The sequence below is a fragment of the Glycine soja genome, chromosome 19 (assembly GCF_004193775.1).
Source record: "Glycine soja cultivar W05 chromosome 19, ASM419377v2, whole genome shotgun sequence".
NCBI classification, from domain to species: domain Eukaryota; kingdom Viridiplantae; phylum Streptophyta; class Magnoliopsida; order Fabales; family Fabaceae; genus Glycine; species Glycine soja.
Window position 1 is genome coordinate 35,276,486 of NC_041020.1, and position 26,735 is coordinate 35,303,220.

The 26,735-nt window shown below is 31.2% G+C and overlaps 1 protein-coding gene across 1 annotated transcript; it reads left to right on the plus strand.

Annotated features, from left to right (window-relative positions):
* Nucleotides 1-1,679: 1,679 nt before the first annotated feature.
* On the plus strand, nucleotides 1,680-26,608 carry LOC114398791. Its single transcript, XM_028360935.1, has 10 exons — nucleotides 1,680-1,752; nucleotides 2,160-2,206; nucleotides 2,601-2,645; nucleotides 3,032-3,076; nucleotides 8,962-9,018; nucleotides 9,098-9,252; nucleotides 9,388-9,445; nucleotides 16,875-17,024; nucleotides 24,661-25,018; nucleotides 25,688-26,608. The coding sequence occupies exons 1-10, from the start codon at nucleotides 1,680-1,682 to the stop codon at nucleotides 26,356-26,358; spliced, it is 1,659 nt and encodes a 552-aa protein (XP_028216736.1). The 3' UTR covers nucleotides 26,359-26,608.
* Nucleotides 26,609-26,735: the final 127 nt, after the last annotated feature.

A 26,735-nucleotide genomic window follows, 5' to 3' on the forward strand; every position in this document is an offset into this window, starting at 1 on the left:
ATCTAGTAGGTTTAAAATCAATAGATTTGTTTGATGAGGGAGGATGCTATGAAGACAACTTATGAGAGTGAGATTTGTCAACAATAGTGGCCTTGCATTGGTTAGATGATTATAAGTTCAATTCTCTAGGTTTGGTGTACATGTAGAATTTGACTAAACATAATATTAAAAATTTTCTTTTTTGTATTATTATTTCTTTTTATAACACTTTTTTTTTGTTTTTGTCTTATTATATGTTTTGTATCTTTGAAAGACTTTTTGCTAGATATTGTAATTGATGATCACAAGTTTTTTCAATGATTTTGTTATTGTAAATTGGTTCTTTTCACAAAGTGTGACACTAATAGGTCAAAGTTCCACTTCAACCCATATGAAGTTGTTACATCATCCATCTAAAGATTCACCCCATGATGAACCTTTACCATATCATGACCTTTAGGATCTAGATCCTAAGACTTTGTTAGTGGTAAATGACAACATTAGACAATTTAGGTGAGAAGAATGTGTTAGTTTTCAAACATTTTATTATATTATTTGTTTGCATAATAGTGAAATCCAATTCATATTGAATTTTTTTACAAATAATCAAGGAGAAGTTGTTGTAGCTAGAGATTTGTTCTGCAAAGACATGGTTATAATTCCTTTAGAAAAAAGTATGTTGGGAGGCACAAATGACCTTATAGGCTCTTAGGAAGTTTTTTGAGTCAAATAGCACAAAATTGCAAATACTTTTCCATTAGCTATAAAAAAATGGTTTCAGTTCACGTACTTTTGATGAAACTTGATTTTACTTCCCAAACTTCAACTTTATCAATTTGATCACAAAAATTTAAAAAGTAGTGGTTTTTGGCCCACCTCAAGGTAAAAACTGTCTATGATGAGGAATGAAATCACTGTTTTTCTAAAGTTTAGGAACCAAAAGTATAGAAATTAAACATATTTTACTCAAAAAAATGGCTTAAGGTGCTTAAGTCCTTGAATGATTGGGCTCGGGACAATGCCAGTAAGGTGTAAAATGATGTCTTTCTTGCTAGTTATAATAATATTTATGTTTTTATTATTATATATTGTAATATCTAACAATTGTCTATATCTATATACTATCTAATAAAAGAGAAGACCATTAAAAACCTTGTTGTGCTCCTATTTAGAATTTTGACACGTGACACTTTTTGTGGTTTATTGGTCTTTTTACCCGTCCCTTTTTTTGCATGGTTTTTTGTTGTCTCCACCACGTGTCGCTTCCCGATTGACGGATTTCAACTTTTCATTTAATTTCACTTAATAATCAAAACTGCTCACGCCACGTGGCGCTCCCTGATTGACGGATTTTAACTCTCTATTTAATTCCACTTAATAATTAGAACTGCCTTCTCTCTCCTGCATTTTCTCCGCTGCGTTACTCTCTCTCCCTCAATCTTCTCTTTCTCCATCTTTCTCTTCCTCAATCTTCTCCTCTTTTCCTTTTATTCTTTTTGTTTCTTCCTTCATGCAGTCGATTACTAGCGATTCCGGCTTCATGTAGGCAAGTTGCAGCCTACAATCCGAACTGAGGATGAGGTTTTACCGCAACACACACTCACCTTTAGGTATTTCCTTCTTTCTTTTTCTTTTTCTTTCACTGCAACTTGGTATCAATGTTTTTTCAACCTTCCTTTTCTCTGCGAGCATTTTCCGCTATGGCCGAAGAATTTGTGAAGGGCTCTGTTCATCAAAACGGTGTCGCTGTCATAACCCTCAATCGCCCCAAAGGTATTTCCTTCTTTCTTTTTCTTTTTCATTCACTACAGCTTGATATATAATGTTTTTTTAAATTTTTTTTTCAACCTTCCTTTTCTCTACGTCACTATAATATGACAACAACATAAATCAATATCAATAAATATACTATAACCCGTGCATAGTATATCCCCCTTATTTTGTTTTAAATAAATCTGATTGATACCTAATTCTCATTGTTACAATTTTTTTCCCACTTCATTCTATATCCTTGTATCATTTGTGTCTCTTCATTTTTTTTTAATTTCACATATTTTCTATTTTTTTGGAATTCAAATTGCATACAGTTGTGGCTTTATTGATGAATTCTATTTTATTATGTTTTTTTTCCTTCTTGATCAAGTGTGATGATGTAATATTTTTTTTGAAGTTTTTGTCAGCATTTCTCAGAGTCATAGATGATGGGAGGAAGAGCATTAACATGCAGGTATATATCTATTATTTTGCACTTCAATCCATATTAAATCTCATGATTATTGTCTCATACTCATTCCAAAGAAGAATCCCTTCTTACTTTTACTGTCTCGTGATTATTGTTTCAAACAATTCAAATTTCAAATTTTAAACATCTCAACTGAAATATCTTGTTTTACATAAATTTGATTGATACCTAATTCTCATTGTTACAATTTTTTCCCCACTTCATTCTATATTCTTGTATCAGTTGTGTCTGTTCATTTTTTTTAATTTCACATATTTTCTATTTTTGGAATTCAAATTGCATACAGTTGTGACTTTATTGATGGATTCTATTTTATTATGTTTTTTTTTCTGCTTGATCAAGTCTGATGATATAATATTTTTTTGGAAGTTTTTGTCAGCATTTCAGAGTCATAGATGATGGGAGGAAGAGCATTAACATGCAGGTAAATATCTATTGTTTTGCACTTCAATCCATATGAAAGCTCATGATTATTGGCTTATACTCATTCCAAAGAAGAACCCCTTCTTACTTTTATTGTCTCGTGATTATTGTTTCAAACAATTCAAATTTCAAATTTTAAACATCTCAACTGAAATATTTTGTTTTACATAAATCTGATTGATATCTAATTTTCATTGTTACAATTTTTTCCCACTTCATTCTATATTCCTATATCATTTGTGCCTATTCATTTTTTTAATTTCACATATTTTCTATTTTTTGGAATTCAAATTGTATACAGTTGTGGCTTTATTGATGGATTCTATTTTATTATGTTTTTTTTTATCAAGTGTGATGATGTAATATTTTTTTTGGAATTTTTGTTAGCATTTCAAAGTCATAGATGATGGGAGGAAGAGCATTAACATGCAGGTAAATATCTATTGTTTTGCACTTCAATCCATATTAAATCTCATGATTATTGTCTCATACTCATTAATTAGAAGTAACACATGAAAAGAAAAAAAAAGATGGATGAGAACCACCACATACTTGCAGCTTCTAGTTGTTGGGCGAAAGCCATTTGATTTGTCATATGAAAAACATCAAAAAATTCATCAAAGAAGATTGAGGGAAGAAACAGAAAGAATAAAAGAAAAAAAAGGAGAAGATTGAGGAAGAGAAAGAGAAACACGGAGAAAGAGAAGATTGAGGGAGAGAGAATAACGTAGCGGAACGGAGAGTAACATGCAGGAGAGAGAGGAAAGTTCATATTAATAAGTGGAATTAAATGAGGAGTTGAAATCCGCCAATCAGGGAGTGACATATGTAAGGATAATATACCAAATTGCATCTCCAATGCGACACGTGGTGGTGGCAACAGAACAAAAAAGTGCAAAAAAATGGAGGGGCAAAAAGACCAAAAAACCGGGAAAAGTGCCACGTGTCAAAATATACCTGAAATTTTGACACATGGCACTTTTCCCGATTTTTTGGTCTTTTTGCCCCTCCATTTTTTTGCACTTTTTTGTTCTGGTGCCACCGCCACGTGTCGCATTGGAGATGCAGTTTGGTATATTATCCTTACATATATCACTCCCTGATTGGCGGATTTCAACTCCCCATTTAATTCCACTTAATAATAGGAACTTTCCTTTCTCTCGTGCACGTTACTCTCCGTTCCTCCGCTACGTTACTCTCTCTCCCTCAATCTTCTCTTTCTCCGTCTTTCTCTTCCTCAATCTTCTCCTCTTTTTCTTTTATTCTTTCTATTTCTTACCTCAATTTTCTTTAATGGATTTCTTGATGTTTTCCATATGAGAAATCAAATGGCTTTCGTTCAACAACTAGAAGCTGTGGGTATGTGGTGGTTCTCATCCATCTTTTTTTTTTCTTTTCATGTGTTACTTTTGATTAATGGATTTCTTGATGTTTTCCATATGAGGAATCAAATGGCTTTCGTCCAAAAACTAGAAGTTGTGGGTATGTGGTGGTTCTCATCCATCTTTTTTTTTTCTTTTCATTTTAACTTTTCTGATTCTAATGATAAAGTTTTCTTCATGTTTTTTTAGGAAGTTTCTTACTTTCTTTCTTTTCTCATCCTGCAAGTTCTGAAAGACTACATGTTTGGTAAGACTTCTTTGGCTTAATTCCTTTTTTTAAAAAAATATTCTATTTTTTTTGTAACATTTGGTTGTTTTTTTCTCTCCTAACTTTTGAAGGACTTGACCTTTGGTACAACTTCTTTAGCTTAAGTATTTTTTTTGGTATTTTTTTGTTGATGCTTTCCTGGGATTTTTGGGTTTTTGTGAATGCATGGTTGGATTTTTTGTATCTTTGTCTTTAAATCAGTTTCTGGTGGGGTTTGTTTGGGGGAAAGTGTGGTTGAGTAATTTTTTTCCCCATATTAATATACATCTCTATGTCGTTTTCTTGCACAGTGAGTTCCTTCACCACTGCATCGATATTCATTGGTAAGTTTGTTTTCTCATCTTTTTTGTCATTTACATCTTACTTATTATTACAAGTATTTCATTTGTTTTTTGTTTTTAATTTCCCTCAATTTTCTTTAATGGATTTCTTGATGTTTTCCATATGAAAAATCAAATGGCTTTCGTCCAACAACTAGAAGCTGCGGGTATGTTATTATTATTATTATAATTATTATTATCATCATCATCATCCATCTTTTTTTTTTCTTTTCATGTGTTACTTCTGATTTATAGTGTCAAGACTCAACACTAATGTGGTCTATGAATGAAGATAAAGGTGATAACTGATGTTACAATTTAGTTATGAAGGGGGAGTTTTTGTTATGTATTAATGAACTGTTGTGAACTTTAGTGAGTGTCATACTGTTGCAAACATGTCTTGTTCCATGAAGAGTAACCTACAATTTCTGGATTGATGCACACACCAGTCTTCATAGCAGTGTCCGTTAGTCAAAATAGGCTCTAAAAGATTGCATGTTTGGCCTCTACTTTTTGTGTTGGGTGTATTGCATGCATTGAGTCTTGGTCCTTTGCTCCTTTGGTGTTACAATAGTTATTTGAAGTCCAAAAATTTTCATCATATTTTGTCACTTTGAATGTACAGTATCACAAATAATTTGTAGGCTATAGTCAATTTTGTTTCCTATTATTGTCTTTGATATTCTGTGAGCTGATTGAACATGGCTGCATATTGTCTGGAATTGGACTATTTCTAAGTATAATTTCTGTTTTCGTATGCCTTTCTCCTATTTTCCTATTTGGATAAATGTTTCGGTAAGTACTTATTGGAGGATAAAATAACAAGATAAAATGAATTGAGTTTTTCTTATAAACTAAAATGAACTTGTGTACTTCAGCTCTTGGAAAAGTTAAATGAGTGAGTTTCTATAAAAGTTAAGTGTAAAAGTTGATTTTAACTTATGGAAACAACTTATTTTCTTCTCTTCCTAATAGAGACGATTTTCTAAATAGGTCTTAGTCTATATTACCTATGCATACATACAATTACGCAGAACCCCTTATTTTGTACATAGTATTTAGTTTCCTTGCCCATAGCTATAATGACTGTCATATTCAATACTCAAATGTTTTCTTTGCAGCTTTGTGTTAGCTGAACATCATATTATCCACGACCATGGTTCATAATAGATTCTTGACATTTCGTTTATTGATTCCTGAAGGATTCTGGGGGTACTGGTCTATTGCCTTTTTTTTCAGCTGGTGGCTTCTCTGGGAAATAACATTGCCATCCAAATTGCAGCTGGAAGCAGCCTTAACATCAATATTTTCATTTTGTTTTCCTATTTGGATAAATGTTTCAATAAGTACTTATTGGAGGATAAAATAACAAGATAAAATGAATTGAGTTTTTCTTATAAACTAAAATGAACTTGTGTACTTCAGCTCTTGGAGAAGTTAAATGAGTGAGTTTCTATAAAAGTTAAGTGTAAAAGTTGATTTTAACTTATGAAAACAACTTATTTTCTTCTCTTACTAACAGAGACGATTTTCTAAATAGGGTCTTAGCCTATATTACCTATGCATACATACAATTATGCAGAACCCCTTATTTTGTACATAGTATTTAGTTTCCTTGCTCATAGCTATAATGACTGTCATATTTAGTACTCAAATGTTTTCTTTGCAGCTTTGTGTTAGTTGAACTCCATATTATCCACGACCATGGTTCATAATAGATTCTTGACATTTTGTTTATTGATTCCTAAAGGATTTTGGGGGTACTGGTCTATTGCCTTTTTTCCAGCAAGTAGCTTCTCTGGGAAATAACATTGCCATCCAAATTGCAGCTGGAAGCAGCCTTAACATCAATATTTTCATTTTGTTTTCCTATTTGGATAAATGTTTTGGTAAGTACTTATTGGAGGATAAAATAACAAGATAAAATGAATTGAGTTTTTCTTATAAACTAAAATGAACTTGTGTACTTCAGCTCTTGGAGAAGTTAAATGAGTGAGTTTCTATAAAAGTTAAGTGTAAAAGTTGATTTTAACTTATGGAAACAACTTATTTTCTTCTCTTACTAACAAAGACGATTTACTAAATAGGGTCTTAGCCTATATTACCTATGCATACATACAATTATGTAGAACCCCTTATTTTGTACATAGTATTTAGTTTTCTTGATCATAGCTATAATGACTGTCATATTTAGTACTCAAATGTTTTCTTTACAGCTTTGTGTTAGTTGAATTGCATATTATCCACGACCATGGTTCATAATAGATTCTTGACATTTTGTTTATTGATTCCTGAAGGATTCTGGGGGTACTGGTCTATTGCCTTTTTTTTCAGCTGGTGGCTTCTCTGGGAAATAACATTGCCATCCAAATTGCAGCTGGAAGCAGCCTTGACATCAATATTTTCATTTTGTTTTCCTATTTGGATAAATGTTTCAATAAGTACTTATTGGAGGATAAAATAACAAGATAAAATGAATTGAGTTTTTCTTATAAACTAAAATGAACTTGTGTACTTCAGCTCTTGGAGAAGTTAAATGAGTGAGTTTCTATAAAAGTTAAGTGTAAAAGTTGATTTTAACTTATGAAAACAACTTATTTTCTTCTCTTACTAACAGAGACGATTTTCTAAATAGGGTCTTAGCCTATATTACCTACGCATACATACAATTATGCAGAACCCCTTATTTTGTACATAGTATTTAGTTTCCTTGCTCATAGCTATAATGACTGTCATATTTAGTACTCAAATGTTTTCTTTGCAGCTTTGTGTTAGTTGAACTCCATATTATCCACGACCATGGTTCATAATAGATTCTTGACATTTTGTTTATTGATTCCTAAAGGATTTTGGGGGTACTGGTCTATTGCCTTTTTTTCAGCAGGTAGCTTCTCTGGGAAATAACATTGTCATCCAAATTGTAGCTGGAAGCATCCTTAACATCAGTATTTTCATTATGTTAGTTTAACTGCATGTTTAAGTTTTATGTCTAAACCTCCCACTATACATATCTTTGGAGAAAATTACACTCCTATAGTACCTACTCCGTTAGTAGTTATTGTTCTTAATTGGGCAGTTTTTTAAGATTTTTTTTTGTTAGAAAATAAAATGGGAAAAAAATGCTATAATGCTAAATGTCATGATTTTAATGAAAGGGTTGCATGCTTTAGGAGTGTTAAATTTTTTTCCTACCTTTGTTTGACAGATATGTTATAATTTTTTTTTCATATTAATATACATCTCTATGTCGTTTTCTTGCATTGTGAGTTCATTCACCACTGCATTGATATTCATTGGTAAGTTTATTTTCTCATTTTTTTTTGTCATTTACATCTTTCTTATTATTACAGGTATTTCATATTTGTTTTTTGTTTTTAATTTTCCTCAATTTTCTTTAATGGATTTCTTGATGTTTTCCATATGAAAAATCAAATGGTTTTCGTCCAACAACTAGAAGCTGTGGGTATGTGGTGGTTCTCATCCATCTTTTTTTCCCTTTTAATTTTAAATTTTTTTATTCTAATGACAAAGTTTTCTTGATGTTTTTTAGGAACTTTCTTACTTTCTTTCTTTTCTCATCCTGCAAGTTCTGAAGGACTACATGTTTGGTAAGGATTCTTTGGCTTAACTCCTTTTTTAAAAAAATATTCTAATTATTTTTTTGTAACGTTTAACTTTTTTTTTCTCCTAACTTTTTAAGGACTTGACATCTGGGAGAAGGTGTGACTAAGTAATCTTTTTTCCATATTAATATACATCTCCATGTCATTTTCTTGCACAATGAGTTCTTTGAATAATCTTTTTTATCATTTACATCTTTCACTTAACAGTTCTTAATTGATTGAAATATGATTTCATGTTCTTCTTTATGGAGGGCAGATTGTTTCTTGGAAGAATCATCGAAAGGAAGAACTTCTTTTTATGAGCAGTAAGGTAAAAAAACAGTGGCCTTACCAAACATGAAACAATCTTACCGTTGATAACAATCTATCTTAAGTTGTCTTCTAATTAATTTTTACCGGATATTTTAATTGCCACAGTGGTGTTGTTCTATGCATAAGACATTTTCCATTTTGAAAGGCAATAGCTGCTGCAGCAATGTTAGCAATATGACGTAACATGTCTAGCTAATTAATTAATAGAATATATAACATGACCAATTAATTTTAAAAACATTCATAAGAACCACTAATGAAAAATTAGTGCTTGAGGTTGAATTCATGTTTCTCTATTTTATTGTCAATCTTGAATGATATTTGAAGATCAAATTTCTTTTGAATTTGTTTCATTTATTTGCGATTGTTTGCATATAGTTGATGCCATTTATGGGGATTTTGTACTGAACAGGCTATCTGGAAACAACATAAACCAATCAGAGAAGGAATATCAACTTGTCTAGCACGAGTTAGTTTTATTTCACTCACTGGTGGTGAAAACATATTTGACTTTTGTTTGAACATTTTCAATGCAATTTCTATTTCAGTTGGGTGATCTCAGTTCTCTTGAACAACATGGATTTGTAGGAAACAGGATGTGGTCATTGGATAGGGACCCTTCACCTCTTCCTCCCTTAGACAATCAGTCATTTGTGGAACTAATATTGAAGTCAACAAAAGTTGACTTAAAGACACCCTGTAGGTATATATGGATTCAAACTGTGTTTGCCTCTTTTTCCTTCTCCCTTTCTACATTTTTACTTATTAAAGATAAAGCATTGCTGAATGGAACCATCAAATGTCTAACTTGCCCGTATTTGTTTGGCTGCTTCTGCAGTTTTGAGTTTCGGCTTCGCATCTCTCTCAATGCTGACAACCTAATTTTGATTCCGCAAGTCAGAAACACTGCTAACAAAGCATTTTCTTTTTCCTTTACACTATGCAACTATTTATCGGTATCAGATATCAGGTGTGCATCTTAGATATAGATTAACTGCTTACTTTGTTTTAAGATGATGCCTAGAATGTTACAAATCATCAATTCATCATTGTTGTTTTCTTGCATTTTTTTAGGAAAAAAAACAACATCCCTGCTGCACAAATTAATATCCAACACTCTCAAGCTTTCCAGTTTCAAACTGTGGGCGCTGAATTTGCTTTGTCTTTCTGAGGTAATTTCTTTTACTTTCTTAGTGAATTGAAATAAATTTCTAATGAATACCCCATCCTGTGATATTTCTATGTATCTATTTTCGCTTTCTTAGCATTCTATTTTCCAAGCCATTACAATGTCATTGGTTGTCTGAATTAAACATATTTCTGTGTATCTGTTTTTTGTATTTTTTTAGGAAAAAAATATTTGTGTTTGTGTTAATTTTCAATGTTTCAACATGATTTCAGTGTCTTGCTTTTCCTTCTTCTTTTATTGGAATTTTTTAATAGAAAGATTACATCATGGATTTTTTTAAACTATAATCTCATTGATATTGATTGAACAATTTTTTTTATTTCATAATAATTTGGTTTGGATGTGACGTAACTTGGGTTTAGATTAGTAGAGTGATTCCTGGGTTTGGAACAATTTTTTTTTTTTGCATTCGTAAGTAGAAAACATTTTATATTTTGTATTTGTATGGAATCTACCTACCGGCCAATTGAAGTAGGAGCAATTTAAAAAAGAACAAATAGAGATAATTTTACTTTTGATAGAGGTTTAATTGGATTTTAATGATTTGGTATGGCTATACAATCATGGGAGAATTTTCAATTGATATTATACATCTAAGATGGAACCTTTTCTGAAATCATTCTTTCCTGTCCATGTTGTCGTTGCCGATTTATATACACTTTTATTGAAACGGTTGGGATTCAAGTCTGAAACCAAATCTTAAGAAGTTTGCGGCAACTGATGCCATCATCTTTTAGTATGGATTCGCAACAGCTCTTCAGTTTCGGATTAATATATCATGGATAGTACATACAACTTTCATATTTGTTTTTAATTTCCCTCAATTTTCTTTGATGGATTTTCTTGATGTTTTTCATATGAGAAATCAAATGGGTTTCGTCCAAAAACTAGAAGCTGTGGGTATGTGATGATTGTCATCCATCTCTTTTTTTTTTCTTTTTATTTTAACTTTTCTGATTCTAATGACAAAGTTTCTTGAGGTTTTTTTTGGATTGAGTGGCCTCAGAATAATTAAGAAGGGGGGGGGGGTTGAATTAATTATTCCTAAACCTTTACCAATTAAAAAATTACTCTTTTAAGGCTTTTACTAAATTATTAAGAGAATGAGGAGTAGAAGAGAAACTTAATAGAAAGTAAAAGCGGAAATTAAATGCACAGCGGAAAGTAAAAGAGTAGGGAAGAAGGAAACAAACACACAAGAGTTTTTATACTGGTTCGGCAACAACCCGTGCCTACATCCAGTCCCCAAGCGACCTGCGGTTCTTGAGATTTCTTTCAACCTTGTAAAAATCCTTTTACAAGCAAAGATCCACAAGGGATGTACCCTCCCTTGTTCTCTTTGAGCCTAGTGGATGTACCCTCCACTAGAACTGATCCACAAGAGATGTACCCTCTCTTTTCTCAGTCAAACCCAAGTAGATGTACCCTCTACTTGTACCACAAAGGATGTACCCTCTAATGTGTTAAGACAAAGATCTCAGGCGGTTAAACCTTTGATACTTTGTGAATGGGGATACAAAAGAATTCTCAGGCGGTTAGTCCTTTGAACACTTTTGTATAAGGGAATGGGAAGAATCAAAAGAATTCTCAGGCTGTGTTGTTTTGAATTCTTTGACAAGGAAGAAGGGAGACACAAAAGAATTCAGGCAGTTAGTCTTTCGATTATAGTTTTTTGAAAATAATTGGAACGTTGTAAATTCAATTTGAAAACTTTTTCAAAACAATTTTGCTATTGGTAATCGATTACAACAATCTGGTAATCGATTACCAGAGAGTAAAAACTCTTTGGTAAAAGGTTTTGTCAAAAACTCATGTGCTATTCAAAGTTTTGAAAAACTTTTTAATACTTATGTTGATTGAGTCTTCTCTTCATTCTTGAATCTCGATCTTGATTCTTGAGATCTTGAACCTTGAATCTTGATTCTTGTCTCTAGACTTTCTTCTTGAGTCTTGAATTCTTCTTGATTCTTATCTTGAACTCTTGAATTGTTCTTGATTGATCTTTGATTCACTTGAGTTGTTCTTTGATTGATCTTTGAGCTTTTTGTCATCACCTTTGTCATCATCTTTTGTTATCATCATTGTTATCATCAAAACACCTTTGAATCATCTTTGATTCACCATGAAGCTTTGCTTCTACAGTTTTTTTTAGCAAGTTTCTTATTTTGTTTCTTTTCTCATCCTACAACTTCTGAAGGACTACATGTTTGGTAAGGCTTCTTTAGCTTAACTGCTTTTTAAATTTTTGTTGTAACGTTTGGTTGTTTTTTATCCTAACTTTCAAAGGACTTGACGTTTGGTAGAACTTCTTTAGCTCAAGTATTTTTTTTTTTTGGTATTTTTTTGTTGATGCTTTCCTGGGATTTTTGGTTTTTCTGAATGTATGGTTGGATTTTTGGTATATTTGTCTTTGAATCAGTTTAAATAATAGATAAAAAAACCATATTGTTTACATTTATAGTATGCTCGGGCTTCAAGGGAGAAAGGAGTACAAGTTAAAGTGTTTCCAAATGATGTTCATGGAATTGAAAGGTAAACAAATCTTACATAAAGATCTCTCTTCCGGCTAATCAAAATTGTAATAGATAATATAGTTTGGTTATAACTTTTGTTCAGGACACAATCCGACTTTGAAAGCTACATTAACATTGCGATGTGGTTCAACAAGTATTGCAAATGAGCAGCATTTCCAGGCTAGCGATTGAATCATTTGACTCCCTTAATATTAATGCTATTGGGGCAAAATGCATTTTGTATTTGAAAAAGAAAGGGGAACAAACTGTATTTGTCATTGCTATCTTTATTTTTGAATAAATAATTTGGTTCAGTGAAGGACGTATTTTAGCTTTGGATTATGAAAAAAGACAAGACATTCTGATCACTTAAATATAATAAAATTCTCATTATTTATATTTAATTTTCTTTGGCATTGTGTGAACCGATGATTGATTATTTTTTATGTTCATCTTCCAACTTCATTGACATTGGATGTTGAAAGGAAGAGGCTCGACATTGGTTTAATACTATTATGGTTTAATTAGGAAATTTATATTGCCTGCCAACAAATGTTAGCATTTTGTACATAAACCAAACTTTTATATTCCATAGTAACCAATTACTAACGGATATTTACTTCAATATAATTTTTTTTCCACAGAAAGAGAGAACTTGGAAATATTTTCTCGGCTTCAAACGGCAAATAATCCCAAGTTACCCAAAAAATAACAATAATAATAATAATAATAATAATAATAATAATAATAATAATAATAATAATAACAACAACAATAATAATAACAACAACAACAACAACAACAACAAAACGTACATTACCAATGATCATATTCATAGGTATAAACGTACGTATGCAGCAAACCTTCCCTTTATTCAACTTATTTTCTTAGTATTTTCATTTTTGAATTGAAATAAATTTACCAATATTTTAAAAAAATGCTAAGTAGTTACCAAATTCTTTCATTAGAATAATAATAATAATAATACTCTTAAAAGTATCATTAATTTAGTCTGCTAAACAAACACCTCATAGTTAATTGAGGTTTACAACTAGCTTTTCAATCACATATGTTTGCAAACTATGATCAACACTTCTCTCATAGTTGTATGACACGCGTCTTAATATATGTTGTTACTCCCACGGCTGGCATGCATATTGCAATTTGGTGGACTTGAAGACCATTGACAACCACTTCATTTACTACGAAACAAAGAACCCAAACAATATTTTCTCGGCTTCAAACTTCGAACGATTCCAAGTTACCCAAATAATAATAATAATAATAATAACAAAACACACATTACCAATTATCATATTCATAGGTATAAACGCGCACCTATGCAACAAACCTTTCAAAATAATTATAATTTCAAACTCCTTTAGATTAAGGTAGAGAAAGAAACTTACAACCTCAAAAATCAAATCCATAGATCAAAATAAAATTAAACAAATTGACTAAATCACGTACCTCTTGGCAAGACCATTGACAACCACTACATTCACTACGATTCATTATGATTAATTCAGAATGTCAAATACTTAATTTAGGATAATATTGTAAATAAATTTATAATTTTAAATTAGTCCATTTTCTTCTTTTTGTAGATGTATTTTGTGCCTATGTAATTTTGTCTCTTTCTGTAATAATATGGTTTTTTATAACAATTTTTTAAGTTGCAAAATTTTATTCATTTAATCCATGCTATCCTCATATACTATCAAACATGTTGATCAAGTAATTTTAATTTACAAACAACGTTTGCTATGCTTTTCTCATCTTAAATCTTATGCTCCAATATTATTGTAATTATTCAGTTGTTTCTTTCTAGACATACTGCATGTTATAATAGCTGCCTTCATCCCTATATTTCTTTTTTTTCCACCATTCAATAAAAACATTCTAAAATTGCTAAATAAAAAAAAACCGGGGATATGTATAGCTGACGAGGTTTAAGCACAATATTATTATAAATATTTAGTTCTCTTTTTCTAGGATACATTCGTGTTCCTTTTATTCCTACCATACAATAAAAAATACCAATGCTTGCTAAATAAATAACCAGACGACTCGTGTGTATGCACGGATTGCAGGCTATAGATTAAGTCTTTTTTGCTTCAACACTGCATTTCCTTTTATATCTGTCTTGAAAAAAAAAACCATACTTGCTAAACCACTAAGCAGATGACCCGTGCGTATGCACGGGTTGCAGACTAGTAAGTGATTAAATGGAATGCTATATCATAAGATCTGATCCATGCTGATGATGAAAAATCCTACATAATGAAAGACATTGGGAAAAAGTGGAAGGGATATAGGTTAAATTTATTATAGTTTTATGAAGATTTAAATTCTCGAGAAGAAAATATCAGAAACCCTTCATATTAAATTTTAGCAACTAAATGACTTTTAAAGATTATAGATTAAAGTAGATGGCAAAGGTATTATCATGCTTACTCAATATTGAAATGGCTTGACCATCATAAATATAACATATTTTTTTTTTATGTATATTCATAGTGACTATGCCTAAAAAATAAAAAGGCCAAGCTTATGATAAATCACGTTGATGGTTCTAAAAAGCTAAAGAGAATGATGACAAAGTTGGTAAATAGTTATAAATTGTGTTACATCTAGTATTTTTTTTATCAAATTTATATAAAACTAACTTTAAGATATGTGATTATTATCAATAGATAGCTGAAACAAGACGACCAATGAGTATGGACACATTATATATCCATACTCATAAAAGAAATTTTATATGTAATTTTGTATCATTTTTACATTTTCTTATAGCATCTTATTAGATCATGTTGGATAAGATTTCTAATATTTAAGAGTTATCTCGTGCATATGTCCTATGACTAGGAAGTTCCAAAAATAGTACAAAGAGAAATATAAAATATTACATAATCTAGGAAAAAGGTCGTAGGAGGAAGATTTTGATGTCTGACATGCCTAGCACCCATCTCAATAGCATCTTGTATGAGGATTGAAGAACTACATGAAATATTTATTGGAATGCACAAAGGAGTAGTTATAAGAGGATGAAAGTTCATGGAATGTCCTTTAATCTCTTGCAACGACTGTGTTTGATGATGAAAGCTATGACACAATAGAGGAGGATGGGGAAATCTATGACTAAATTGAAAGACAAGAAATTGCTCCTATAGTAATTTCACATGTTGAATCCATTGGACAAGTATTTGGAAAAGAACATTTAGCCAGAGTACTAGGTATCAAATTTGGAGTTTTCTCATTCCAAATATTTAGCTTTAGGAAAAAGGCCACAAGAGATCGAAGAATATTTTGATGTCTACGAGTTGTCTCAAGCATGTTGCCTTTATGAGATCAATGAATATGTACACCTGCAAATGGTGCATGGCCAACATGCCTAGCACCCATCTCAATAACATCGTGAATAAGAAGTGAAGAACTACATGAAGGATTTGTTGGAACTCTATAAGAAGGTGCAATTATGAGAGGATGAAAGTTTATGGAGTGACCTATGATCTTTTGCACACACTATGTTTGATTATGAAAGCTATGATACTGTGGAGGAGGATGGGAAAATCTATGACCGAATTGAAAGTTAGGGAAATGATCCTATATTAATTTCACCTATTGACTTCATTGGACAAGTATTTGGAAAAGAACATTCAGGCAGAGTACAAGGTATCAATTTTGGAGTTTGTCCATCCTAAGTATTTGTATTTAGGAAAAAGGTCGTAGGAGGAAGATTTTGATGTCTAAGAATTGTCTCGTGCATGTTGCCTTTTTGAGGTCGGTGTATATGTGCACTTGCAAATGGTGCATGAACATATGCCTACACCCACCTTAATAGCATCGTGTATGAGGATTGAAGAACTATGTGAAGGATTTGTTGAAACTATATTCAAAGATGCAACTACGGGAAGATGAAAGTTTAGGAGAGAAAAAGTCAATGATTTTTGCACACCCACTAGAGAACGTTTTTCAAATTGCAATTGCGAATTCGTTCACCGTTGAATCAGGATGATATTTTGAAAGGAGGTTCTACACATGTGATACTTCAAATTGTCCGGTTGGATTGTCAAAACTATATATGGAGAGGGAGATAAGTGCTTCAAATTTCCTGCTCTGCATTTGGGGTTTTCCATCTTCTTGTTTCTCTATTGTAAACATTGGTGCTTGGTTTTGGTTTGAGTGTTTGTAGCACGTTTCAGTGCACTTGTTAGAGACTCTCTTGTACCTTTATTGATTATAGTTGAATTATTTCTTTGAGTTATTTCCCATATTAATTTCAACTATTGATTCCATCGAACAAGTATTTTGAAAAGAACATTCTGGTAGAGTACTAGGTATCAGTTTTGGAGTTTGACCGTCCTAAGTATTGGGGATTTAGGAAAAAGGCCACATGAATATTTTGAGGTCTAAGAGTTGTCTTGTGCATGTTTCCTCTATGAGGCCAATGTTTATGTGTACCTACAATTGGTGAATGGCCAATATATCTAGTACCCATCTCAATAACATAATGTTTGGGGATTGAATAAGTGTGTGAAGAATTTGTTGGAACTCTATATGGAGGTGCAATTATGGGAGGATGAAAGTTTATGAAGTGGCCTCTAATCTCTTGTATAGATTGTGTTTGATGATGAAAGCTATGGTACTGTGGATGAGGATGAAAAAACCTATGACCAAATTGAAAGTCGAGGAATTGCTCCTATAGTAATTCCACCTATTGACTTCATGAACAAGTATTTGGAAAAGAACATTCATGCAAAATACATGGTATTAGTTTTGGAGTTTGCCCATCCCAAGTATTTGGATTTATATACACCAACAATTATGTCACTTCTAACTCTACTAATGCAAGTGGACAAAATCACATCACATAACTAGAAAATAAAGTTCAAAAAATAAAAATATATGTAAAAATAAGAGGTGAAAAAATAGATTAGAAGCACTGCTTGCTCATTTTATTATGAATTCACGAACTCACATGCATTTTGATCTAGTTGTTGGCCTTGATTATACCTTACTCTTATTAGTACAATAAATGTCATAATCTTTAAAATTTATATATTGTAATAATAAATTTTTACTATTTGTGTTAATTGTTGAAGCAAATTGCTAGTGATCATCTTTCCTCTTGTTCTTACATTAATCAACATTAGACCTTAAAACTTATCCCATTGTTGTACTTAAATTTTGTTTAAAATTATGTTTTATTGCTTTGACATTTACTTGTTGCCTAGCATGTTTTTCACTTAAAAATCATGCTTTGGATAATTAAAATGATGTATACAATACTCAAAATGATAGTGATGTGAAATCTTGACTCATTGAAATGAAATCATGCAATAGAACAATTGTCACCACCTATATTATCTTCTTATGTATGAAGAAATTATTCATTGAAATAATAAGTTTCTATTAATATTGACACATTTAAGATCTATAAATATTCAAGAGTTCTTCTATTCAATCTTTTCCCTTCTCCTTCTTGCTGGATATCTTATTCATACACATCTTTTCTTTGTTGCTCGAGTCTATAGTGAGTTACAAGCAGAGTTCGAAAATGTCAAATCTTTGATGATTCCATCATACATGATTAAGTTGCGAAAACTTTTGGATAGGTATTGTACATTTGAACAAAATTCTTTTTGGTTAAATAATTTCTTTCTAGTTTCTCTGGAACAATTAAGAACTATTTATTGAAAATATATTTTAAATGTGCTAATTGATTAGTTTGTGACCAAGAAGGTTACTATATGATTCCCTAGGTCAATGGTGACCAAATGATGCAAATAATGTTTTGTGCCTTGTTTCTTGCCACATTGAGTCCATTTTAAATTGTGATCTAAGTGTGCTAAATGATATATTTTTTGAGTTCCAAATTCTATTTCTAAGTAATTGGTGACCATGGGATGCTAGAAACACTTGATCTGGTATTTTTTAGATGATTTTTGCAACAAAATGGGACTATTATTTTGGTAGCCTATTTTTTTTTAATTTTTATTTTGTGACTTCAAATGTTAAAAATTGATTACCAATAGGTGTTAAGAAGTAATGTGCATTATATGATGTAAAGGAAGCAAAGCACATGATTATGGAACCTTGGATGACATGATGATTTTGTGCATAAAATAATATGCTGTCCAATAGTCATGTTGACAACTTTTGGGATTGATAAATTGATGTTGGCATATTTAGAAATTGATAGGATTGGTTATGGGTGTGTTACATTACCTAAAACATTATAAACGATGTAATTTCCTCACTTTGTACGCAAGTTTGAATTAGGCATCATAAATGTACAAAAATTACAAAAATAAGTAAATTGTAGTCTCCTATCTTTCTTGATTAATCAATTTCTTATTATTTGCATTTTCAATGATAATTTTACTCTTCAATGTACTTGCAGAGTTGTGAGTAGAGAGATTTTAATGAAAGAGACAACTAAAAAAATATGAAATTAAAATTGCGGTGAGGATGTGTCAGTAAAGACCACAAAGTTGATCCAAATTAAACTGTAAAAGATTGATTTGAATTTAATATTACATTCAAATCAAATAACATTTAATTAGATATTGTAGCATTTATGAAGCATAACAATATATATAAGGTTGATTATATGGCTCAAGCCCGTGAAACTTGTGGATTTCGCGGGCTTAATTTGTGAAGTTTGTGGACTTACTCATTAACAAAAAAAACTTTTGGCTTTAACTTAGCATTTGATGCGTTAAAACTTTGATTTTGTTATTAGATATATATATTAGTCTTGGGAATGTTAGATGTTTAATTTAGATTTGAAGGCTTATATTTATATTTTTATTAGGTATTAGTCTTGCAAATGTTTGATATTTTATGTAGAGTTGAATGTTTAATATTTAATTGAATGATTATATATATATATATATATATATATATATATATATAGTATTCTTATAATCTACTTTAGCTTAAAAACATGGAAGAAAAAAAAGAAATCCCAATTATTTTAAAAAATTGTTTTTTTAAATTTATTCTTTAAAGCATCTTTATTAGGTTCATTGGTAGGATGCAAACTCATAAATTTAGTCCATTTAATTTGCAAATCAGACTTGTCTGGTCCGTAAAAATGTGGGTTTTGTGTGCCAAGCCTTAATGGGTCAGACTAGTCCATATAGCCATATATAAAAGCATAAAGAGCATATATAGAAGATACACACATGAAAATACAATGACATGAACTTGTATTCATTAATTGAAAAGCTATTTTAGAAGAAAAATATGCAAGGGAAAAGAACATAAAACAATTTTTAAAATTTTCTAATATATATCTCTCCTTTTGTTAAAATAGAAAAAAAAAATAAGGGTCATCATAGTCACAATCTTAAAAAAAGGATTGAGATGGTTATTGTTGAACAATTTGGTTGGAAAAACCAATCTTATGGAGTTTCTTCAACTTATTGTACTTTTCATCTATGTATGCCTTTAACTTTAAGGTTATTGGTTCTCTTGTAGCATTTGATCAAGAAGTAGATTGGGTGAGGAGGTCAACAAATTGCTAGTGGTTATGGCTTAGCAAGTGGGGTGGTATGCAATGTGGGTGCTTTAGAGGCAAGTGAAGACACTAAATGAAGAAGTGATGCTTCTAACATCAACACTGGTTGAAGCACTTTCCAAATCTGTGGTGGAGGATCTTTGTAGTCCTTGAGGTACTTTTCCTAGGGCTACGAACATTGCAGCTTTGTAGTGTTTGTCAACATATGCACTACATCATATAAGGAAGTCATTTTTGGTCTCCCAAAACTCTCTTATCCAAGGGGTTGACAATATAAAATGCGCACTATTCATGTTTATCTTTTAATAATTCTAGCATGTCATTAGAATATGCACAACCCAAAGTCCACAAAGAAATTTCCACCCAACCCCTTACTCTTTTGAGGAATCATATAAAATTATATCCAATTCAAGCACACAACATGGAGCATGAAAATGATAAAATTTCAAAATTTTATTTATTGTTAAGTTTTCAATTCTTGTCCGCACAATATGCAATTAAAGTATTATGACCCTCTAAATTACAAGTCTACACATTAGATATTAAGTATCACTTATGCTAAAAACTCTAAATATCACATATTTCAATATTTTTTTTCACTCTTTATACATGTTGATCTCATCTAATGTTGCAACACATGCCTAGAATTAATGTCTTAAATTCAAGATTCAAGTAATTTAGTTACTCTAATCTTCTTATATTTCACAAAAGGGAATGGAAGGTTAAGTTTTGTTATAGTTATGGTACCATGTCATGCACAATCATTTGATCAAGTGTTCTTTTTAATTTTCTTGTTTAGTCAATGATAAGTTTACCAACCTTGTTATTAATTAGCAAATCCTTTTGGCAACTCAAACTTGTTTATGAGATGTAATAAAATTGAAGTTCCATATTTATTATCATCACTTGCATATGAACTCCCACAAGTCTTACATTGAGCCTTTTTTACTCATTGAAGCTTTACCAAAGTAGACCTTAATAAAACATTAAATTGTCCTAACTCTTTTATTGATTATTTTTTCTAATTTTTTTTCAAAATAATCCACATCAACTCTATTTAAACCAAAAGGAAAGGAAATCATTTAGAATTGAAAAAAAAAACACATAAGATTCAACAAATAGAAATTATTGAACTACATTAATATCATTAGTAATAAATACACAAAAACGTCCAAGATATGACATATAATAGTCTTTTTTTTACATGCATACAACACAAAAATCTCCATTTTTAGTTGCAAGGACAATACAATGATATTATTTTTTTCATTAAAATAATTATGATCCAATTTATAAGTAATGAAAAAAAAGAGAATGGAAAAGAGTTTATAGATCCTATGTGTTCTGCCTTTAAGAAAGATTATGCTAGTTTAATTTTGTACACAAGCGCTAAAATGAAGTTACACATCTAGAAACAATAGCATGTTCATGTTGAATGCGGGGCATAGAAAGAGAATGACAAAGGAGATAGCGAGAGATAGAGGCGAGCTCAGATACATAAGAGAGATAAAGTTTGAGGCTCATGGTATGTTTGGATGGAAGTAAAGAAAATAAAAAAAACACTGATAACAATGTGTTTTCTATTGTTTGATTGGAGAGAAAGAGAGAAAAGTTAACTTGTAGAGATAACAATTTAAATCTTTCTTTTCTCTCATTTTCTTCTCAATTCAAATTTTAAAATTTTCTTTCTTTTTTTCATTTTTTCCTTCAATCCAAATGGATTATTAGAGATGATAAAGAGAAAGACAAGAGAGATAAAACTCAATTACCGACTAATTGAGGGAGATCGCAGAAAAAAAACTAATTGAGGTGATTGGGATTTGGGAGGCAGCGACTAACCATCAATGATTAAATGTGATAGATTGTGAATGTTGCTATGAACAAAATTGAGAGAGCATAGGAAAAAGGGTACAACTTACATAACACAACCTGAACATATGAGTGCATGACTTATGAAAAATAGAAATGTCAGGCAAACAAAAGATGAAGATCATGATAAGCTAAGATTGAAATAGAAATGAAATAGTAAGTTCCAAAGAAAAAAAATACCAATTTTTTATTTCAAATTTTAGTTTTAAAAAAGTTGATCTATGAGCATATTTACCCATGGATCCAAACTCATTTAAATTATATAGGCTAGATTTCACCCAAAAAATACATATAGGCTAACTAGTCCAAAAAAGGCCATTTTTAAATCAATTCATATAGTTCCTTGTCCTAAAAATAGACCAAACCATAAGCTTTATATTTCATATCTAGCTCTATGTACCATTACCTCTTTACTAAAATCAACAAGAATTCATTGGATTGAGCAAGAGTACTCAACCTTCTTAATTAATTCTTAAATTTTACAATATTTGTTATTACACTACCAGAATAAAGGTTTTTAATGATGGTTCCAAACCCATTCAATGACGATTCCAAAATCATTTTTAAAGTCACTGTCATGGAAAGTTATCCAATAGTCTTAGTTTGAAAGATTTCTAAGACAATTTTGTTTGAAAATCGTCTTAGAAACATGACATTCTAAGACGATTTTTTCTAAAACCTGTCTTAGAATGTAATATTTCTAAGACGATTTATGGTCAGAATCATCTAAAAATGCTTTTTTTTTTAAAAAAAATAAAAATGCCAACTCGTCAAATAAATACCGTAATCACCAAATTTGGTGCACTTGTGTCAATTTCAGCTCAACAAATTGGTAATACTGAAATTATATAAAGAAAAAGCACAAGGAAAGTGTCATTTTAAGATATTTGAGACAAGTTAACTTGACTAATTAGCAATTCATATACCTATATCAATATGTAATTTTAAAAGGAGATTGGTTTAATTTACTCATTTATTGGCATAAAACATGAAACATATTAAAAAATTGAAACTTTATAATCCATTTCCATTCCACCCCATCCCATTAAATCTTAAAAGGAATCAGCCTCTTCACAAAGAAATCAACATAATAAAGAGACAGATATACAAATTTGAAATCTTAAATAGTTCAATTATATGATCATGCCAATTTTCTTCTCTTGTAAAGAACCAAAATAAAACAAACAAAAACGTTACCAATAGCTCTTGCAAGATTTAAGCTTCCATTAACTCATCCTGTGTGAATAAAACCACCAGATTTTAAGATTCTTTCCTTCTCAATCTCAAGATCAGGTTTGTGGTCTCTAGACAAACTGTATGCCTGTCGAAAACAGACATAGTAAAAAAATGTAACTTATCTACAAGATTTGTAACTAATAGAGACTAGAAATATTTAGTCTACAAAAAGAGACAATCCATACTCTATGCTTTCAAATGTTCCAGAACTTGAATAGTTCTTCCCTGCTGATCTTCTCAACTCTCAACCTTTATTTGTGACTCAAAGCATCAAATAGTTCCATAACGAATTCCTTTGAATCCTTCATACCTTCACAATAAATAAAAATTCAAATACAACACTCTTTAAGCTAACAACAACAAAAAAAATAGTAGCAATTGCACCTCGTTCCAAGCATCAATGCCACTGGATCTATTGTTGATAAATTTCAAATTGCGAAGCGTTTTGTGCGTGCCAGGGTCGAGGAAGATGAAAGTGCATGTGAGCCAAAGCATGGCCAATGCCATTTTGAATTCGGCACCACCATCGTTTGGAGTAGAGGAAGACGAAAGCATGCACGAACTGTGGTTGTGGCTCCATGAGAACCGCCGCAGCTCTTGCGAGAACTGCCTGGCCTTCGCAACCACCTTGGCTTTCAGCTCTTGCGAGAACTGTCAAAATCCTCTTGATGAGCTCCTACGACGCTTGGTTGTAGAGGAAGGAAGATTAGAATTAAAAAAAACTTAAGAGGAGCACGCTCGAATACTTGATACGACGCTTGGGCTTTTTAAATAAGTTACATTGAATACAATGGTGATTATCCAAACTCGTCTTTAAAGGCGACCTATCTACGACGGTTTTGATCAAAACCGTCACCATTTTAAAAGTGTTAACAACGTTTTATGTAAAATTGTTATTAGCACATCCAATATTTACAAAATTGTTACCACCCACTGGAGTAATGACGATTTTGATACAACCGTCGTTATTCCAATGTCGTAAAATGATTTATTTGTAGTGGTGTTAGTCATTTTTGTATTAAGTTTAGATTAACTTAGTAATAGAAAAGTGACATCAAATATTTATTTACCTTAAATCTCAGTTTTTTTTAATCTTTTACAATTTATTATTTCCAAACATTAAAACATTATATAAAATTGAAATTCAAAAGAAGAATAAACATAAAAGACAAAACAAAGAATCAAAAGAACTTACATTAGTTCCCAGCTTGATTGATTGATTTCTCCTTTTAGGTTATTTTTTAAATTCAAAGTTTTTATCATATTTTAAATATGTTTAAAAATAAATTACAAGAAAAATAAATGATTGACTGAAATTTAACATAATTTCTTTTTTACTATTAATTTAAGTTCAATTTAATAGAAATGACTAATTGTAACAAAATAAAATTTAAATATCGATAAAAACTAAATTAAAATTTAAAATACCTATTTGCAAAGAAAAAGAAAATCAAGGAAGCTAATTAATTGCTCATCCTTCTTATTGGAGTAATAAAACTCGCTAGCTCTTGTTTTTTTCCCCCTCATTTCCTTTGGAGAAATAAACCCGTCTTCAAAGTAACAAGCAAGGGTTATCTTTTTACTTTTCCTTAGAATAGTAAATATTCTTCTTTTTTTTTTTTTTTAAACTCATCTTTCTTATTTAAAAGATGATGATAAGAGCCCTTCTTTCAATATTGTTCATATGATATATGACTCTTCTCTTTAAGAAATTCTAGATCTACTTTATGTGAAGGCATATATTTATATATATATATATATATATATATATAGCTTCAAGTTCACCATCAAGTTTATTCAGAGAGAGAAAAGAGGCCAATTTATTGTGTTCATAGAAATAAGACTATAGAAAAACCTTTCATAGAGTTAGACAAGGTGGATCGAAGGCATGGGAAGAGGCCTTTCCCTTCTGATCATGCATCAAGGGAGGAGAGGGAAGGTTTCAACTTTTCTGTTCTTCCATCTCCACCTAAGAGCCAAGGGGAAGAAGCTTCTCAATTTTCCTTTATACATCCAATCAATAATACTAGTGATGATAGCACCCCTTCCACACCAATTCCACAATATGGGCAAATAAGCAATTCTTGCTTGATTGAGACTCAGGACCCATCCCAACAGCCTTTAAATCAAGGTAAATTTGCCAGGTTCATGCACTAACTTTTTTTTTCAATTTATATTATCATTTGTGTTATTTTTATACAGCACTATATATCAATAATTTCATTCAGGGTCAATTTTTTTAATTAATTTCCCCTTCTTTGTTAGAACTCCAAAAAGATATATATAAGGAGATCTTAAGAAAGATCTGCTTATTTATATGCGTTTTCAAAATATTTATGAAATTATTTTCACTACTAGACCGAGTGCAATTAGCAAATCTGAATCTCTCGTTGAGAAAAGGAAAAAGAAACGGGTATCTTTTTTTATATAAAAAAATAAAAAATAAAAAAGTTGTTGGTTGATGCACATGTAAAATATGTTTTACCTTGAAATACATGCCAAACCTAACCAGTTGAAATGACACTCCCTTTATAATATATACTTATCTCCCTTCAATTAATCTCCATCTTAGGTTTGTGTCTATCTTACAATAATGATGTTGATTTGTTGAGACAACTAGTTCGGTATTTCCAGTGATCAGCAATATTTTCCATTGGCACTTTAATTTCCTACCCTAGCTAGTTGATGTTGTGTTTTCATAAATGACAAATTGGACCAAGCCAAAAAAAAATATTCTGCCTAACTAAAGCATGATTGTTATTATTTATTTGTATGCAATAATTAATTGATATATTGAAAGGAGGCAATGGGAGAAAAAGACACTATAGAGGAGTTAGGCAGAGACCGTGGGGTAAATGGGCTGCCGAAATCCGCGACCCTAAAAAGGCTGCTAGAGTGTGGCTTGGCACGTTTGACACGGCAGAGGCTGCTGCTGCTGCTTATGATGCTGCTGCTTTGAAGTTCAAAGGCTCTAAAGCCAAGCTCAATTTCCCAGAACACGTTCTTGTTCCTCCTCCTCCAATATCATCATCACCTTATAATAATAATCATCAAAATAATCATAGTTATTGTTATGGTTCTTCAGCTCTTGCACCACCACCTCCACTACCACTACCATCATCACAACACGTTTATGATCAACCACAACAACCCTTGTTATCATCATCATCACAAGAAGAAGGGTTTCCAAATCTAATGCAGTACGCGCAGCTTCTTTGGAGTAGGGATGATGATGATCTACAACGTGTTGCTTCGGGCCTTCATCATCAACAACATCATCATCATCATCATCCCAATGAAGCTTTCTATGATTCAAGTTCTTCAACTTTGTTCTCATCATCGTCCACTACTTCTTCTATGGCTGTGTCTGATCAACAGCAGATTGGAGATGACACGAGTACTGCTCCCAAAAGGGGAGAATATTATGACTCTTGCTTTTTTAGAGGGAATGATTTTCATGACAAGAATTGAACATTATGTTAAGTGTAAGTATGATGTTTTCTGTTCAAAACCTACTTTTTTTCTGTCTATGGTTTTCATAATTCAAATAATACTTCTTAAACTTCAGGTAAACTCACATTTCTTCACATCAGAAGTGATATGTTTCTGATATTATAAGCCATGAGAAGTAGATCTGTATACTTGTGATGAATGTGTGATTTAAGTGTTTGGGACATAAGCATAATTAATTAACATGCTTGTGACCAGATAATTAACTATATTCTCCCTCCAATTTCCTTTTAAATTTAATTTTCCCAGTTATTTTTCTATTAGGATAAAGGTTAAAAGCTAATGGATAGAGAAATTTTATTAAAATTACAATGAAAAAGGATTGATAGCATTAAATT